The sequence below is a fragment of the Lonchura striata genome, chromosome 4 (genome assembly GCF_050655825.1).
Source record: "Lonchura striata isolate lonStrDom1 chromosome 4, ASM5065582v1, whole genome shotgun sequence".
In the NCBI taxonomy this organism is placed as follows: Eukaryota; Metazoa; Chordata; class Aves; order Passeriformes; family Estrildidae; genus Lonchura; species Lonchura striata.
Window position 1 is genome coordinate 59,363,707 of NC_140706.1, and position 17,250 is coordinate 59,380,956.

At 40.4% G+C, this 17,250-nt stretch overlaps 1 protein-coding gene across 9 annotated transcripts in view; it reads left to right on the top strand.

Moving 5' to 3' along the window:
- Positions 1-17,250, top strand: part of ARHGAP24 (Rho GTPase activating protein 24) — a 197,785-nt gene that overhangs the window by 60,704 nt on the left and 119,831 nt on the right. For 8 of the 9 annotated variants that reach the window (XM_085578196.1, XM_085578194.1, XM_021549220.4 and 5 more), the window contains one exon: positions 13,500-13,587. In XM_085578196.1, the coding sequence (XP_085434322.1) occupies positions 13,500-13,587 (88 nt within the window). Of the gene's footprint in view, positions 1-12,286; positions 12,423-13,499; positions 13,588-17,250 lie in introns of all 9 variants that reach the window. The other variant, XM_085578197.1, reaches the window with a different exon arrangement.

Sequence of the window (17,250 nt, forward strand, 5' to 3'; positions counted from 1 at the left end):
TTATACGTCTTGGGTTTATCTAATGTGTCCTTTTTCTGTACTAGGAATGAGGGTAGTTCAGTTTAAAATTAAGATTAACAATTTCAGGAATTGATAGTTGATGGGAGAAACAGTTTTTAAAAGTTTAAGTGCCAAAAAGCACTTTGTTGTTATTGTTCTGACATCTGCTGTCTTACTTTCACATGTCTATCTGTAGCAAAGACATTGCACAAATCAGCAGACTGCACTTCCCTTGATAGTTCCATGATATTAATAATAAAGAGGGACAGAAGTCCCAAAATCCTGACAGTGTCTACCACAAGACTATGTCCTTACCCACCCTTTGGATAGATATTGTAATTAACAAAAACTTCTCAGTTTAATAATAGAGGATGAGAATCCCGCAAGGCTGATGGTGACTGTCATTTGTTTGGCTGCCACTCATATTTAAGGGGCATCTTGGTCAGAAATGCCTGAAATCTTGAATAGGTGGTACTAAAGAGGTGTGTATTGGTTAAAAGGCCCTGAAACTCAGACTGTGAACTGAACATCGGACAGGCGTGTTTACAGCCTTTGGTACTTGATCTGGTTGTCTTAGATCATAAAGCCATTTGCATTTGAAAATAATTTTCTTTATCCTCAGTTCTTCTTAGCACCCACTCTTAGAACTTGAAATCTTTGTGTGAATGGGAACACAAGCATTACATAGAGGTCATTAAATTGTGGTACAAATTTATGTTTTAAAACAAAAACCTACTCAATCCCCTAGAGTAGAATATTGTCCTAGCAGTTGATCTTCTCTGCTTTAAAGGGGAAAGAGAAAAGAAAAGAGATCCAGAACAATCATTGGTACAAGTGCCTCTTAGGAGATGATTTAGGCATGGGTTTCTTCTTCAGAGTAGTGGAAAAGACTTTTGTTCCTTAACATAAACCTTGCTGAAAAGTGTTGGATTCTGTGGCTTCAAATGAACTTACTGCTGTTTATGTTTGAGTGACTGTGTGTCACATCCCAGACCCCATCCATCCAGCTAGGAACCTTTCACAAAGACTTGGTGTTTGTGAATCTTGCAATCTTGGTGAATCTTACAATTCAGTGGGACTCTCAGGCTGGAGAGCTTTATTGTTCTGTTTTGCTAAATGTGTTCCATGGGGTCCCACTTCTTGATTGGTGCTCTGACACTGGATCATAGCAGTAGAAATTTGGATAATTTGCTTCATTCTTCATAGCTCTGAGTCTCACTTCAGACACCTCTGCTGATATAGGCAGAAACTTAATCTGAATGTCTTCTCTCTGTTAAGTTTAGGCAGTTGCTCAGTGGCACTCTAGTTGGACTAGATTTTTATAGTATATATATTTAAATGTTTGTTGGGCTGAATACCAAGTCTTTGTGAAAGGTTCCTAGCTTGATGGATGGGGTCTGGGATGTGAGACCCTGGCTTTTGTGCATCTGAGTACTTACACAAATAAGTTTGTGAACAAAAATTGAAACCATAGCAGTGTAATTACTTTCCCTTCAGACAAATGTTTCTGAGGAGAGCTGCCTAATGAAAAGCCTTGGAGTGGCTGAAATCTTGCCTTTCCATGAAAGCAGCCCTTCATTTCAATCTCTCAGGAAACTCCGAAAACCTGCTTGTGAGTCTAGATGTCTTTTTTTTTAGTTGCTATGAGACAGCAGCAGTGTGCCTGCTGTCTGCTTTCCCCAGGGTATCTGTCCAGCCATTTTAAATGACTCAGCCAGTTTGTGTTTAGTACTTCCTTGACTATTGTAGATCCAAAATGTACAAAATACCTAAATTGGAGGGGAAACTAATGGAGAGAGCACCAAAGCTATAAATATGAGATGCTGTTTGTCAAAATTGATGCTAACATTTTTACAACATGATTTGATTGATGTAACACTTCAAACAGCAGCCTTGATCAGGATGCTTTTGTGAACAAGATAATTTATCTCAGCAAATGCGTTCACATAAATGTTTTAAAATGAAAGGCATGATAAATCTGTCTAGAGCCTGCACACAATAGAGCTGCCAAACCTGCCACCTGTTTAAGCTTTTAATGAACTGTTCTGTATTTAACAGAAAAAGTGTAATTAATATTGTCACTTTTCTTTGCTGAGTTTTCCCTTCTCTCAGGCACTCTGAGATACCATGTGTAGCAAATGCTTCTGAGTGGAGCAGCTCTGGTGTTTCAATTAGAATTCAAGCAAACCAGTTGAAGAAGCCACTGAATCTTAAATGTGGCTTTTTTGCAGCGCAGCCATGAGGACACGGTCCTTTCGTCCAAAGCCACAGGGAGAGAGTGTTTTGTTGGGAGTCAAAGGATGCTCAACCTCATGTTATGTTGTTAGATTAATGGGAAAGTAGTTGCTCTGGATTTGCTAAATAGAAGATGATGCTTTTCAGAGTAAACCAAAAATGTACCAGGATGTTATGCTTTCCATGTGTGTATGAGAGAGAAAGCTTTTGAGTGTGTTAGTGAGACCTCTAATACATTAAGGTGGGTTGGTGGAGGTTTTTCTGGAGCAGGTGGGAAAAGTATCCAAAAGTCTTTCTCCATCCCTCTTGTAGACCCTCTTTAGGTGCTGCAAAGCTCCTACAAGGACTCCCCATAACCTTCTCCTCTGAGAAACCCTAACAGGATGCTTTTTCCTATGTTCTTCAATGAATTCCCAATCTTTTTTTCATCCAGGAGCATACTGGATGCTCACTGTGTAGATCCTTAATTTACTTTGATTTACTGTGGATGTGGAAGACATTTCTGCCTGAGTAAAAAAACCTCAACTTTTATTTAAGCTATGCAGTGATCAGACTGAAGCTCACTGATGTTGCAGAAGGGATGTAGAAGGGCAGAAAGGAGCAAGAAAAAGTAAAAACAGTGGGTAAGGAGGCAGAAAGCTGTGTAGAGGTTTGTGAGGTACATGGGCAAAGTTAGGAGCATGATCAGTAATAGCCATTGGTGGAAACACTGGCATTGTAAAATTATACCCTTTAAAAATAGTAATGAAATGTTGTTATTACCTTCATTGTGTGTTCTGGCTTCAGAAAGCAGCTTGTGAAAGCAGTGACTCAAGTGGATATTAGAATTCAGAAGCTTTTCTGTTTCTCTTTTGGCTCAGTTATGTTTTGTCCCATGAGATAAAATAGTGTGATAGTTATCACAAACCACTATAAACTTGAGACACTCTTCCTTTTTCTTGCCACATCCTGATATAATGGGTATCTGGGTTTCCTGTGATGATCCCAGCTCCAGCTGGAGTCCCTATGCTCTGTAGCTGTGAGCATGCCAGAGAATGGGGCTCCTTCTGGTTCAGCTCCAGAGTAAAATTTTTTTTACTTGCATATTGGTGGGCTAACTAATTTGACATGTTTGCCCTGTGTTTTCACTTTGGAGAAAACAAATGTGCAACAGAAATAAATGTGCATCTAGAAATGCTTAAAGCTTCTGGAGCTGTCTCTCAAAAAAGCAGATTCCAAAGTGTTGACAGCAGATGACTGGTATGAACTACTTTTTCTTAATAGCTGCAAGAAAGGCCCCCTTTCAACAATAACTCCAGGCAGGGAACAGTTCAGTGGCTAAAATATTCCTGTGTTTGCCAGAAAACCTGGAGCTTTGTTTCTGTTCACCTGCTGTGTAAACACTGCTTGGTTTCTCCTCTTCCATAAACAGTGTTTTGTCCTCTTGCTTTTGTAAAGGTTTCTGCAGTTTCTCCTGCAGACTGTGAAGGCCTTCATGGTCATTTATATTTTGATAACTTACTAAAATAGCAACATGGAATCTAAGGTATTTATATTAATATGGTTGGAACAGAGCAGCTGCTGGAGTGCAGTTAATAATGCTGGCCTCCAGTCACCCTGAATCCATTTTTATTCCAGACTGTCTGGCACTCTGCAAGATACACCCCCCTCAACAGGTCTACAGAAAGCTTGTCATACTGTCTTGTGGAAAAGCAGATAAATTATGGTTTGATATTTAAGTCTGTAAAATTTTAAAAACCTGTAGTAAGCCCAAGTACACCGAATTGTTATTGCTGTACATTTAGAGAATATTGTAAAATACCTTTGGTGGTGGTATTCAGAGAACAGTGTAAAAATCTAGATTATGAGAGTCTTATTTATTCTCAGTGAAGTAAGTGCTATTTTGAGACTGCATAGTCTTGAAAAATACTGGCTATTTTAAAAAGATATCTCTAATTAAAAAGGTCAGCCTCTCTGCAGACCCTGGTAAGGTGCAGGAGCAAGTCCTTCTGGTGACTTCAGCATACAGAGAGAGCAGCTCTATGGCTCAGCTTTGGCTTTGCTGTGGTCTCCCATAGTGTTCTTACAGCCAAACTGCTGAGCTAAAAGACAGAAAAGTGGACTTTTTCCCACATAGTTATATTTTAAATATAGCACCTTCCAATCTGTTATCCTGTGACACTGTGATTCTAATCATGCACCTGGTAAATTTGTCCTGGAGTAGCAAACTGTAGAAAGAGATATCCAAGGGGAAAAAATAGGTCAAATAAACTAGCACAGAGAGGAATTGTTTGCTATGGTCCTTGAGTGGTTGTTGCTTACCCTAGGTTGGTTTTGTGGTCCACATCAGTTCATGGTGTTGAAGTGATGTCAACAACTTGCCACAGCTTGAAATAGTTCTCACATTGTGGTAGCTGGAGATTATGAAGAAACCACGTGTGCAAAAAAAACCCGCACCCTGACTTGTGCAAGCAGAATTGCAGAAATGTGCATGTATTCTGCATAACTGAACTGATTCACTGATACTTGACTTGACCTAAACCAACTCCTCCTAAACTCTGCCTTGATTTTGTAGTTATTTAAATTGGGGATTTTCTGGTACCTTTTCTTACATAGCTTGTAATTTAAACCTTGTCATCAAAATACATGTTACTAATACACTAATAAGACTAATAATGAGCAGCTACATCTTATACGAAAGCTGTAAAAGTGTGTGCTTGTGATCAGTTATAAAGATGAAACCATCCAAGAACTCCAGTTTCAAATTGGAAACAGTATCACAGAATGAATGATGCAAATGAAGATGCTGAACTAAAAGTAAAATCTGGAAATATCTACTGTGCACTAATGGTACTGCAGGAGAAGCTACTTGTATTCAGGGAATCTGAGTTTTCCAGTTGTATTAATTGTTTAGGTGGCGCCTATTTTGTGTAGATAGCACAAAAGATATGTCCCTAGTCTCCCCCTGAGATAGGATCACTACTACTTAATGTAATCCCTTAAACAAGTACCAACAGAGTACCCTACACAGATGCCAGTAAGCTAACTGAACTGTTCCTTCTGTGTGATTGTGGTATTTGTAGGGTAGTAGCACTTTATCAGCTGTGCTCATAGAAAATTTACTGTATAGATTAAATATAAACAATGTATCTAGATATTAAAGCAACAGGCAGTATAGTCATTAAAAAACCTTGCAAAACAAATAGATAACCTTTGCCATTAACATCTGAAGTTTTTCCATGTGAAACTGAATTTTTTTCTTCCCTTAAAAAACTACAAGATAATAACTTAAAAAAGTTAGGCAGATTTCCCTGGGATGTTCTTGCTAGATAAAAGCTGACAAGAGTATTTGCACAGGAAAAAAAACAATTTTGGTGGAATTGTGGTCCCATTTCCATATCTCTCTGCCACCTTTTTTAAGGTGTTAAGATGGACTTTATGTATAATTCTTAGGAAATCTGCAGCAACTTCAGCCTTTACTTTGACATGGAAATTAGTCGTCCTAGGTGGAATAGTTGGCCTTATATAGATTTCCTGGAAAAAACATAGAGTTGGCCTTGTCCCATGGATCCAGCCTGTTCAGATCCCTCTTCAGATTCTTCCTACTCTCCAGCAGATGAACACCACTTGTAGCCATCTGCCAGCTGGATTTAACTCCATTTACACCATTCTCTGTGCCTAGCCATCCAGGCAGCTTTTTAACCCAGTGAAGAATGTCCCCATCCAAGCCAGGAGCAGCCAGTTTCTCCATGAGAATGTTGTGGGAAACTGTGTCAAAGGTTTTGTTGATGTCTTAGATCCAGAGCCCTTTCCTCATGCATTAAGGGAGTTTCCTTGTAATAGAGGGAAATCAAGTTAGTTGATCTGCCTTTCATAAATCTGTGCTGGCTGGTTCTGTTCCCAAAGAAGGGGTTGGCTACATCAGCCTTCATTATCCTTTGCCACTACATTTTACCCCACATCCAGTAAAGGGTGGAGATTTTCCTTAACCTTCCTTTGTTGCTAGTGTATTTATACAATCACTTTTACTGTCTTTTTCAGCAGTAGCTGGATTAAATTCTAGTTGAGCTTTGGGCCTTCTGATTTACTCTCTGCATAATCTCACCACATCCTTGTAGTCCTCCTGAATTGCCTGCCCCTATTTCCAAAGATGATAAACGTTCCTTCTTTTTCACTCTCTGGCAAAGCTCTCTGTTCACCCAGGCTGGTAGTCTTCTCCACCATCTTGTCTTTTGGCACATGGGAACAGCCTGCTTCTGCATCTTTAAGATTTCTTCCTTGAAAAATGCCCAGCCTTCCTGGACTCCTTTGCCCTGCAGGAATGTCTCACAGGGAACTCACGTCAACCAGACTTCTAATCAGGCCAGAATCTCTCACAGTGTTGCTGTATCTGTCCAGACTGTCACTGGAGAGCTTTGTATAAAAATGAGAGGTCATATTTGAAATTTTCACCTTGTCAAATATTATCCTTTTGGGGAATAATTGCATTGTTTTGACCTAGATGTTCTCAGGACTGGAAGTTGGTAAATTTCCTTTGCGGAAAAGATCTGTAAAGCAAGACTTAGTCATTTGTGTTCTGGTGCTTTATTGGCTTTTTATCTTGGGAAAAGTTTTATCTAATTAAAAGGTGAATTTCTTAATGACCAGAGCTATTGGAAGCATTTTTTCTGTAGTAAAAATCTCTAAAAATTCAGTAGTGCCCAGTTTAATTTTTGTGTGTTGATCAAAATTTAATGAGTATTGCGAAGCCTAATTTTACCAAGACTTCCATGTGTGCATGTAATAATGCTCTTAGCTTGTATGCATGAGTTCTTAAACTCGGTGTACTGTCTGAATTTATTTATGCATCTTATTTTTTTTTCTTTGCTATTGGAAAATACCAAGGGACATTTCTGTGAGGAATATGGAAACTGCAGAGTGGGTTCCACAATAAGGCACCTCCTGCCCTTGAACCCTGTGACCTGTCCTCTTTTCCTGTTCTCTTTTCTTACCTGAGTTCAGTCTTATCATAGCTATTTCTTCTCTCTTGTCCTTACTAGAGAAATCAAAACCATAGGCATGCAGGATGGATCTAGCCTCTGGGTTTAGGCAAACTTAATTTTTTGTGCTGTCTGTAGCTTAATTTGGCATGAACTTGCTTTCTCTTATGGGACAAATAAGGGAGTTTTTTGCCTAGTGGTTGCTCAAGCCAAGATTGCTTCATTCTTGAGGAAAGAAGTTTCTCTCAAGCAGAGAAGCACTCAACCATGAAGTGAAATGTCTGGCAGGAGAGGAGAAAAATCTTTAAAGAAACTGTAATCACATAGTAATAAAACTGTCAGTTCTGTCTCTCATGTCAGAATAAATGTTCTGGTGCTCTGTATCAAGCAAACTGTATAGATGCTATTCACTACCACAGGAAAGAATTTACCTGGTTTTCTTTATTTATATTAAGCTATCAGGTAGGTTTGAACATTGCTTTAAGTAAAGGAAAGAAGATCTCTTTAGGCTCCTGTTTGCAGAGTTTCTGAGAACTAAACATTAGTTCTCATTCTTCAATAGGAACGAACTCTAGAAACATGTTAACTTAGTGGGACAAGAAAATGTCAAATGCAACAGTATTTATGCTAGAAAAATGTATGCTGTGTCATTGCAAAACTGTAAATGGCTGCAAAAACTATGAGCCAAGGAGTGTATCACCTCCTGCAGTAAATACACTTCTTCCAATGCTTTGGTTCCTTAAGTGGTATAAAAACACATTCTTATGATGAAAGTTTTAAAAATCTGCACTGACCCGGGGTTTGGAGCCAGCTGGAGAACTTGCTCAGGCCCACTTTGAAATACAGATATTTCTGTGTAGGCAGTCAGATGAAAGGGCTGGCTTTCAGAGTTGCTGTGCCCTTTTGCAGTTAGTGATTTCACTGGGATCTTGGAAATAAATTGTAATGGTGGCAGTAGAGTTGAATTTTTAAAGAAACTGTTGTAGTCAAACTGCTTGTGGTGAGTATAGTGCAGGTTTGATTCATTACTGTCCTCAGTACGAGTGGATTTCTGTCTGTAGGCTCCTGGTAGTGCAAAGGGCTCACTTGGACTTGAGATCTATTTTTGTGGTAGCTTAAAAGCAGAAACAGCAATGGGAGGAACTAGAATTTATAAATAACTGAAAACTTGCATGTTCTTACTCCTTCTTTGTTATGCATCGCTTATTTATGAATTCACAGGTATACATGTCAGTAAATACATGTAGAAATATACTTGTATTATGTATTTTATTTAATTTACATTGATTAACAGGCTTCTCTATGAAATGCAGTAGATACCTTTCTGGCAGTGATCTTGTAAATACTAGAGATGTTGAGAGTATTATTCATTAAAAGCAGCATTTTTAGTTTAAAAGTAGTATTTTTCATTTTTTCAGATGGCATTTTTCAGTTCAAGATGCCCTCTGAGCTTAAGACCACTGTTGTTGCAAAGTTTGATAGCCCAGACTTTGCAGAAACAGCAAAAGTGAGAAAAGAAACTACAGAACACTGCTGTGTTGGATGTGGCTGTGAGTCCTAAGAGAAGACACAAGTGTTGTGGTGCCCGAAGATTCCTTCTGCCTCTTCATCCCCTCTATCAGCTGCCTCTTTCCTGGCTGATGACCTTCCTGCTTCTCTGAGAGCTGATGTGATGAGTTTTCCATGAAACCACAAAACCAGATGTGTAAATAAAATGCACCAAACTTGAAAGTCAAAGTAGAGTTCAGTGATCTTTTGATAAATAATCAAAGCTGTAAGGACAAGAACATCTGATATAACTAATGGTGCTCTGTACTTCTCATCCTTTTTTAAGAGATAACAAGACAAACTACAGCAAGCAAATGGCCCTGGGAAAGTGTATTGGGATAAGATCTGAAAAGATTATTTTGCCAAGAAAGCACTTAATTGCCTCATGACTGTATGTGCTTTGTGAGTAAAGTCCATCCAGAGATATTTAAAATCATGTATTTGTCTTCACATTTGCCAATCAGCATCCTCAAAGCATTGGAATTCCTTGTATCATAAGCTTTCTTGGGCAAAACCTGGTATCTCTTGGACAAGGTGGTAAGTCTGCTTCAGAAAACCGAGTTGAAATCAGGCAGGGGAGAGTGTACCTAGGGAAAAATAATGGAGCAGAGCCCACAGGAGGCACAAGGTCACTTCCCTGGTGCAGTGTGTTACACGGAGCGTGCAAACAGAAACACCATCTGTCAGCTGCTCCTCATGAAGCACTTGTGCGGTGGCCATCCTGTCTCCTCTTCCGTGCTTCCTCCTGAAATTCAGCTGCTGAATGGTGCTGAAAATGTTTTCAGGGACCAGCATGGGATAAAACATCTATTTGAGCATGACTGTATCATGCTGTGAGACTAATCCAAAGTAGATTGATGACATTCTTGCTGCACTACAGTGTTTTATCAAGCACTTAGTTAACGGAACAGGATTTTTTCTCAAGTTAAACACTTCATTTATGCAGATTTTTAATTGTAACAAACATGTTGCTCTGCTGTTTAGAAGATCTTTGGTTTGAAGCAACAATGTGCTATAGAACAATTGGTGTGTGTGAGAATCTCCTTTGAAAGTGGGCTTGTTACTCTGTTAGGGAGAAGGCCAGTGCTTATTGAGCAATCCAGATTTCTCCTGCATGCTGTGAGTCATCCTGAATGCTCAGCTAGAGAAGGAGAACTGCCCTGATAAGGACAGAAGTGTTGGAAATGGAAAAATAACTCGGGCATACTACAGTAGGAGGTCTGCAAAACACTGCTGACTTGGTGGAGGCACAGCCTGCTAACAGAATGGCAGTGGGAGCCAGGAGGGACTTGGGTCAGGGCCACATTTTTCTCTCACTTCCCTTTCTCCTGTATTTCTATAGATTGTGTGTCTTGATTCCTGCTGGCACCATGCTGGTTTTTGTTTTTTTTTTCTTTTTTGAAAGCAAAATATTAATCTGCTCCAGTCTGCAGTCTTGGGTTGAGATTTTTTAGTATTTTGAAAGATCTGAAGATTTTGATGTGAAGCAGTGTGAAGTTGCCTTATTATGGAACATTTGCATGCACACATTGCATGCACTGACAACTAAGTTAAAACACGTATTTCCTCTGGAAATCACCTTCCTCTTTTGGATGCAAATTACTGTCTTGGGTGTCTTAAGGCTCTCTGGTTGGTTTTCTCCTTCCTCCTGGAATTAAGTACTCAAGGCAGAAAGCAGAGCTTGAGCTTGTTGAAGCTTTGCAACTGATAGTCCATACTCACTGGAGTATCCAGGCTGTAAGGACAGGCCTAATGTTGCACCTTATGGGCTTGGAAAGGCAACTGGGCAAGGGGACCAACAGTGATTTGTGGACCCCATTTGTATCAGATACCTGCAGCCAGGGCTTTGTTACAGTACAGATGTGTTCCCTGGGCACCAGCTACTGAGAAACTCAGCCAAGGGACACTCCAGACAGCCTCAGTACAGTTATGTAGACAGCTACAAAACTTAGCAAGGGGGAAGTGTTGCTGTGTGGTGAAGGCAGACACATGGGTGTGAAAGCAGACAGAATGGGAAGTGAGAGAGCTGCAATTGCTCTCTTAAGGTTTTCTACACTAGAGTTGGGCACCCAGGTGCATGTTGCACAAAAAAAACTATTATGTTAATTTAAAAAAAAACCCTCACATATGTATATTGAAGTATTTCATGTGCAGTGATGTTTGCAGTAATAGTTCTGGAAATAGTGAAATAAAATCACCACTTGAGGACATTTTCTTTTTAAACTACAGCAATATTCTGTATGGTGTTACTGTCTGGGTTTTTCTTCATATTAACTTAGCTATTGTGTGTGGCCTTAGGCTTTACATTTTAGTAGATGGAATAGGTTTCATCCGTGAAACTAAGGCACTAGTGTTATAAATATAACACTCTTGTTTCTATGTTCTCAAAAATCTGTCATTGTGAGAGCTCCCTGTAAATGGTAAAAGAGTTTTGCATCAGAGAATCAGAAAACATCACGCTGTAATGAGTCTGCAGCATGCTTGTTGCTTATGAGTTGACAATAAAATTCAGTGCAGTTTTCATTTACTGTCTCAATAATTGATTTTAGTTTACAGTGCTGTAGGCTAGGTCTTGTTAATTTTGTATTTTTGTTTAACTGAGTAGCAAGACCTGTGAATGGCTTGAATATGTTGTATGCCCTCAGTGGTGCAAGCTCCCGAGATAGTGAAACTCTAGCATGAAGAGTGATCTTCTCATCCAGTGTTCTGGGTGGAGCTTCTTCTGGGTAAAACCAGCTGAGTCTGAAAGTGGGCAAGAAAGTCTTATACCAGTCTTAATGGTCTGTTACACAGGACAAAAATATATTTAGTTAAAATGTCTTTTATAGATTCTTATTCCTGGTCTCCCATAAGTCTCAGAAAAAATGTATATTCCTTAGATCTCCTGTTTTTTCTTTAGGTGTTAATATGAGAATTTGCACTATATTGTGACTTACATTTTCCTGTTCACATGATTATTTTTGTTTATAATATTTTAGTGGTCTAATAAGGTATTTCACAGAAAACTTCAGAGTGTGACATGTACTAACATGTGCTGTTTGTGGCAGGAATGAAGGAAGATCGCTCCGAATGGAGCTGTTGGACCAAGGCACTTAATGCTTATGATACATTTGTATATGCAGCGAGTGCCCACAACTGCTAGTACCTGCGCTTGTTCCACCTCAGCAGAAAGCTGTGCTGCTTCATCTGCTTTCAGCAGCATCAGAGTGTTTTATGGAGGTGATTCTCTATGTTCTGATGAAATTGCTGTGAACCCTCTCTTTGTCATCCTGTGATGACACTGTTCTTGCTGGCACACAGCACTGACAAGTTGGTATAGAGCCCAGGCTCCACATCAGTTGGTACAAATACTTATTTTGTGAAACATTTGTTACCTGTTCTTTCAGGTTTTTTCCTGTTGGTTTGTAATAGTTCCTTTATGAGAAGACTGTAGTGTTTCCACTTGTCTCGACTTCCCAATAATTGTGAATGGTTCTGCTGGTAGTGATGGTTCCAGGTCATAAAAATGAATTCTGAATAACAAAATTGATGTTTTTCATGTACAGGGCTATCTTTAGGGCTGTTTAAATGAGGAGTCTGACATATTTGGGCATTTGGTTGAAACTACTATGGAAAATGGTGCTCCATGTTGGACTCAATGATCTCTCAGGAGATAAGGACCTTGTTCTGTATTTAAGATGTGTAAGTTAAGTAAGTTGTCTGTGTAAGTTTGTCATTTGGAAATGGGGGCCCCATTATGCTATAATTGGATAATATTACTAAGTGGATGTTACCTCCTATTAACAGTGGTGGAGAGCTTGTATCTAATACAATTCCTAGGATGCTGCTCTGAAAATTTATCCCTTGATAGCTATCCAGCATAATTTCACTGAGAAGTGCCTGCTGACTGAGGTTGAAATGGTACTAGGAGGAGCTGTGGTTTCTAAAAGTGAAGAAGGTCTCAGAGGAAAGGGGTGGTCTATCCATGCCATGTGTCAGCAGACCCAAAGGAGAGGTAATAAGCTGTGTCTTCAACACAGCCCCAGAAATGTTTTGAGGGTTGCAGGGGTTGGTTTTGTCTTTGGGTGTTACTAGAAGTATGCACTGCTAAAATTCTCCACTTCTCTCAAGATAGTAAAGTTGTAATAAAGGCTTTGAATGCCCATCACAGAGATTTTCTGACATCTCTCTGCCTGTAGCAAACACATCTTTGGACAGGACCCTCTCTGTGCCTGCTGTGGCTTAGCACCAGCAGCCTGGCATGTTGCAGCCACTGGGTGGGAGTGGGATGTTTTCTCTCTATTTCTTCCCTGGGATGCTATGGGAAAAGGACCCAGAGGAGGAACTGGATATGCACCACACAAAATGAGGATCCTATCCTGTCCACACCCCCTTTGGCTTCAGCCAAGAAACCTGGATGCTCAGTTCACCTACCTCACTCATGCAGCTTCCTAGCTCTTCACCACCCCTTGCTTTTAAGTCTCAAATTTTGCCTCCAGAAGAGTGGGATTAGTATGTGTGATAAGTACAAAACTCTGCATAGTATCAAATACCCAAGAGATGAAAAAACCTTAAATCTGTTATCAAATGCCTCAGTTAGTTAAAGGGATCTATGATGTTGGCTTTTGGGATAATCTCTCAATCTCACTTTGGAAATTAGCTGCTCAGGTGTTTACAGTGAAAAACTAATGTTTAACACAGTCCAAAAAGAAGAAGCATTAGTCTGTCAGAAGTATGGTAACAGTTTTAATCCCATGTTTGTTGTTTTTTTTTCTTTAGGGTACCATCTTTCTGCCTGGCAACAGAGTAATTGAGCATCCCTGCAATGAAGAAAGTCCAGGAAAGTTCCTTTTTGAGGTTGTTCCAGGTAGGATATTCTACTCCTTGTCAAAAGCCTTTGCAGTTTGTCCTCATTGACAAATGGCCACATCTGTTCTGCCAGAACAGAAGCTGAAGGTGATTAATGATTCAATTTAAGGGGGAAAAAAAAAAAAAGGTTTAATTTGTTAATAGGGTGGTTCATAATTTTTTCATTCACCCCTAGGCAGCATAGGAAAGGGATGTGTATTTTATTTGTTGGTGTAAAGCAGAATTCTTCAGGGCAAGGAAGTGCCAGGTCCTGCTCTTGGATCACAGCAGCTTCATGCAGCACTGTGGGTTGGCGGCAGAGTGGCCGGAAAACTTCCCTGCAGAAAAGGACCTGGGGGTGTTCAACAGCAGCTGAACACGAGCCAGCTGTGCCCAGGTGGTCAAGAAGGCCAATGGCATCCTGGCCTGGATCAGCAGTAGTGTAGCCAGCAGGACTAGGGCAGGGATTGTCCTCCTGAATTTGTCAGGGCCACACCTCGAGTGCTGTGTCCTGTTCTGGGCCCCTCACTAAAGAAAGTCACTGAGGGGCTGCAGTGAGCCCAGAGAAGGGCACTGGAGCTGGGGAAGGGTCTGGAGCACCGGGCTGAGGAACAGCTGGGGATGGTTTAGCCTGGAGAAAAGGAAGCTGGGTGGGGACCTTATTGCAGGTAACAAGTGACAGGATGAGAGGAAAGTTGCACCAGAGGAGATTTAGATGAGATATTGGGAAAAACTGCTTCACTGAAAGGGTTGTTAAGCATTCGGACTTCCCTTGTAGAAGGGAAGTAGGGGAGTCAACCTTATCTGGAGTTATTAAAAGATTTACAGATGTGGTGCTTAGGGAGATGGTTCAGTGGTGGATGTTGCAGTGTTGAGTTAATAACTGGAGCTTGATTTTAAGCATGTTTTCCAAACGAAAGAATTCTGTTTCCACATCCAGTCAGCTCAGTGTGTTTATTCAATATGTTCTGTTAATCCTTGTATTACTTTTCAAATTGCCTCCTATCGTGGCTATTTGGAAAGGCAAATAGATGGTAATGTCGGTTGTTCTTGGTTTTAAAATGTCTTGGTATCAGGGCACAAATGTAGTTGTGTTCACTGATGTGCCTAGTTATAATAAATTGTAAAAGTGTAAGAAATATGAAGTAGATTTCAAAGCTTGATTATGACAGCCATGGGCAGCGAGGGATTATTATGCAAAGACAGCCAGTGTGGTATCTCTGAGGTTTAAGACTCACCCCAATCTTGAATCAGTCAGATTTAAAAAGTTTCTCACTGTCTCTTCTCAAAGTCCCTTTTTTATGTATTCAAAATATTGAAAGATATTTCAATATGTTTTTTATATGTTCAAAATATTGCTATTTATTAGCATTGCAAATCTGGAGCAGACTAAAATCTTGTTTCTGTTGGAAATTAAGAGAATTCTCCATATGTCCTGATTTATATAACACCATAATCTGTGATAATGCTGACCCTGGGCATTTTTATCCTTCATGCACAAGTTAAGAGTGCGCCCCATTTCCCAAGATGTTTGTTACACCACCTTTCTATGGAGTCAAGTTAAAAAGTAATTAGTACTTACTTTTGAGATGAGTTTGGTATTTATCAGGAGCATCCCTGAGAATCAGATAGGTTTTTTGTTTTGCTTGTTTGCAATTCTGAGAATGGGGTTTTCAATGTGTTTTAGGATAGCACCAGTGTATTCATCCCCCAGCCCTGGCCCCCCCTTGCTAACAAGCATGTGGCTACAGAGACTTCCTACTGTGTATCTTATGCCAAGAATTCATGACCAAAAAATGGTCTTTTTTGGAAAATCTGTGCTATTTCATGCCATAGCACTGGTCTTTGGGGGATGAAATGAAAGTGAAGGCTCACACTGACTTTGAAGGAGATACCACAGTGCAGATGTGATGTAGAAGTTGACAAGTGTATTTTATGCAAAGATGAAGTGAGCGTTGCTGCTGTTATCATGTCACTGTTGCTTCTCAAGTCAGGAATTTGTCAGCCTTCTGTAATGGAGCTGTTTGTCATCTGTATCTGAGGGATGAGTAGGCTCCTCTTGCACGGTTGGGGGTGTTGGGAGGCAGAGATCTCTGAAGCTTGCTCTTGGGGGAAGAGGTTTATTGGAGAATTCAGGGATGCCCAAGCCTCGTGCTCTCAGGCGTAGCACGTGGCTGGGCTTAGGAGGATGGGGGAGGGGAGAGAGAAACGGAGGGTTTAGGAGAGGGGAAGCCCCAGAGGGGGAGGAAGTCCAAGAGAGGGAGGAGAGGGCCAAGAGAGGAGAGGGCCAAGAGAGGGAGGAAATCCAAGAGAGGAGAGGGCCAAGAGGCCGCATGCCCGCTCGGAGCCCCCTTTTCAGGGGTTCCTAGGTGGGCTGGGACAAGGCATGGGCCAATGGGGTTACAGACTCTGTTTTAGGGGCAGGTACAGAGGTGCGGGATGAACCACAATCTTTTGCAGGGTGGGAGGAACAGTCCATTTCACTCCAGGATTCATCCAAGGGTAGAAGTGACATCCGGCTAGCTAAAATAACAATCGTATCTATCTATCCTCTGCAACAATTGCCCCTTTTCGTTAAACTTTTGAAAAGGTAAATACAGACTTAATTACTATTTTTGCACAACTTGGGGTACATAACATATTGCTAATGAAACTACACTTATTACTCTAAAAACAATCAAGCTTACTTTACAGAGTTCCTTCAGCCAAGATGCAGAGCTTAAACCTTCAGTTAAACTGTTTAGCTAGATTATTAATTGTAATCAAGGTGGCGTTTATTTCTTTACTGATTGAGCATTTTAACCATTTGAATACTTCAGTCAAATGGAAGAATTTAACTGAGGTAGTGTTATTAAAACCTTTTGGGGAAGGTTCTATAATTGACTAGGTTGAAAAAGTCTATTAGAGCTTTGTATCAGTTAGAGATATGGTATCAGAGCTTGCAGTCTTGGCCAGAGTTACCCAGGCATTTGTCTTTGGTTAACCTATAGGTGAAATCTCAATACAAAAATTTGAAATAAGAGAACAAATGTAACAACAAGGGTACAAAATTAACATGCATGTGAAAACAAATGTCCATAGTCTTGGGTTGTCTCTGGCGGGCAGTCCTCCTCTTGGCTTGCAGTTCAAGCTTGGGCACTTTCCTCTTGATTCACACCTGCAACGTCACTGCCATTTGTGAGGGCATTGCTAGATTTCGGTGTATGGTAAGGCCTTACATTCTTTGCCGGGATCCATCTGAGTCCTTCGCCTGTAGAGACACAAGCAAACCCTCTCCCCCATGTTATAAGGGTGTATGGCCCCTCTATTTGTCCTGAATCTAGGTTTTTTATTAGAACTGGAGGGTGTTCCTTTATCTTTGCTTTTTTGTTGTTTAGAAAATGTCTGTAAATGGGGGGATCAGGTTCATTTGCGGAGCTATTTAGAAAATTGTATACGTATAGGGCTTTGCTTAACCTCTTTTGGGGTGTGGCTTGCTCTACTCCCTCCTTTTGTTGATTTAGAATGCGTTTTAGGGTTTGGTGTGCTCTTTCTATTATTCCTTGGCTTGTAGGGGAGTGGGGGATGACAAATGTGTGGCGAATGCCCCAGTCATTTAGGAAGGTGGCTAATTTCTGGGAGGTATATGAGGGACCATTATCAGTTTTAATCTCTTGGGGGACGCCTAAATAGGAGAAAGCTT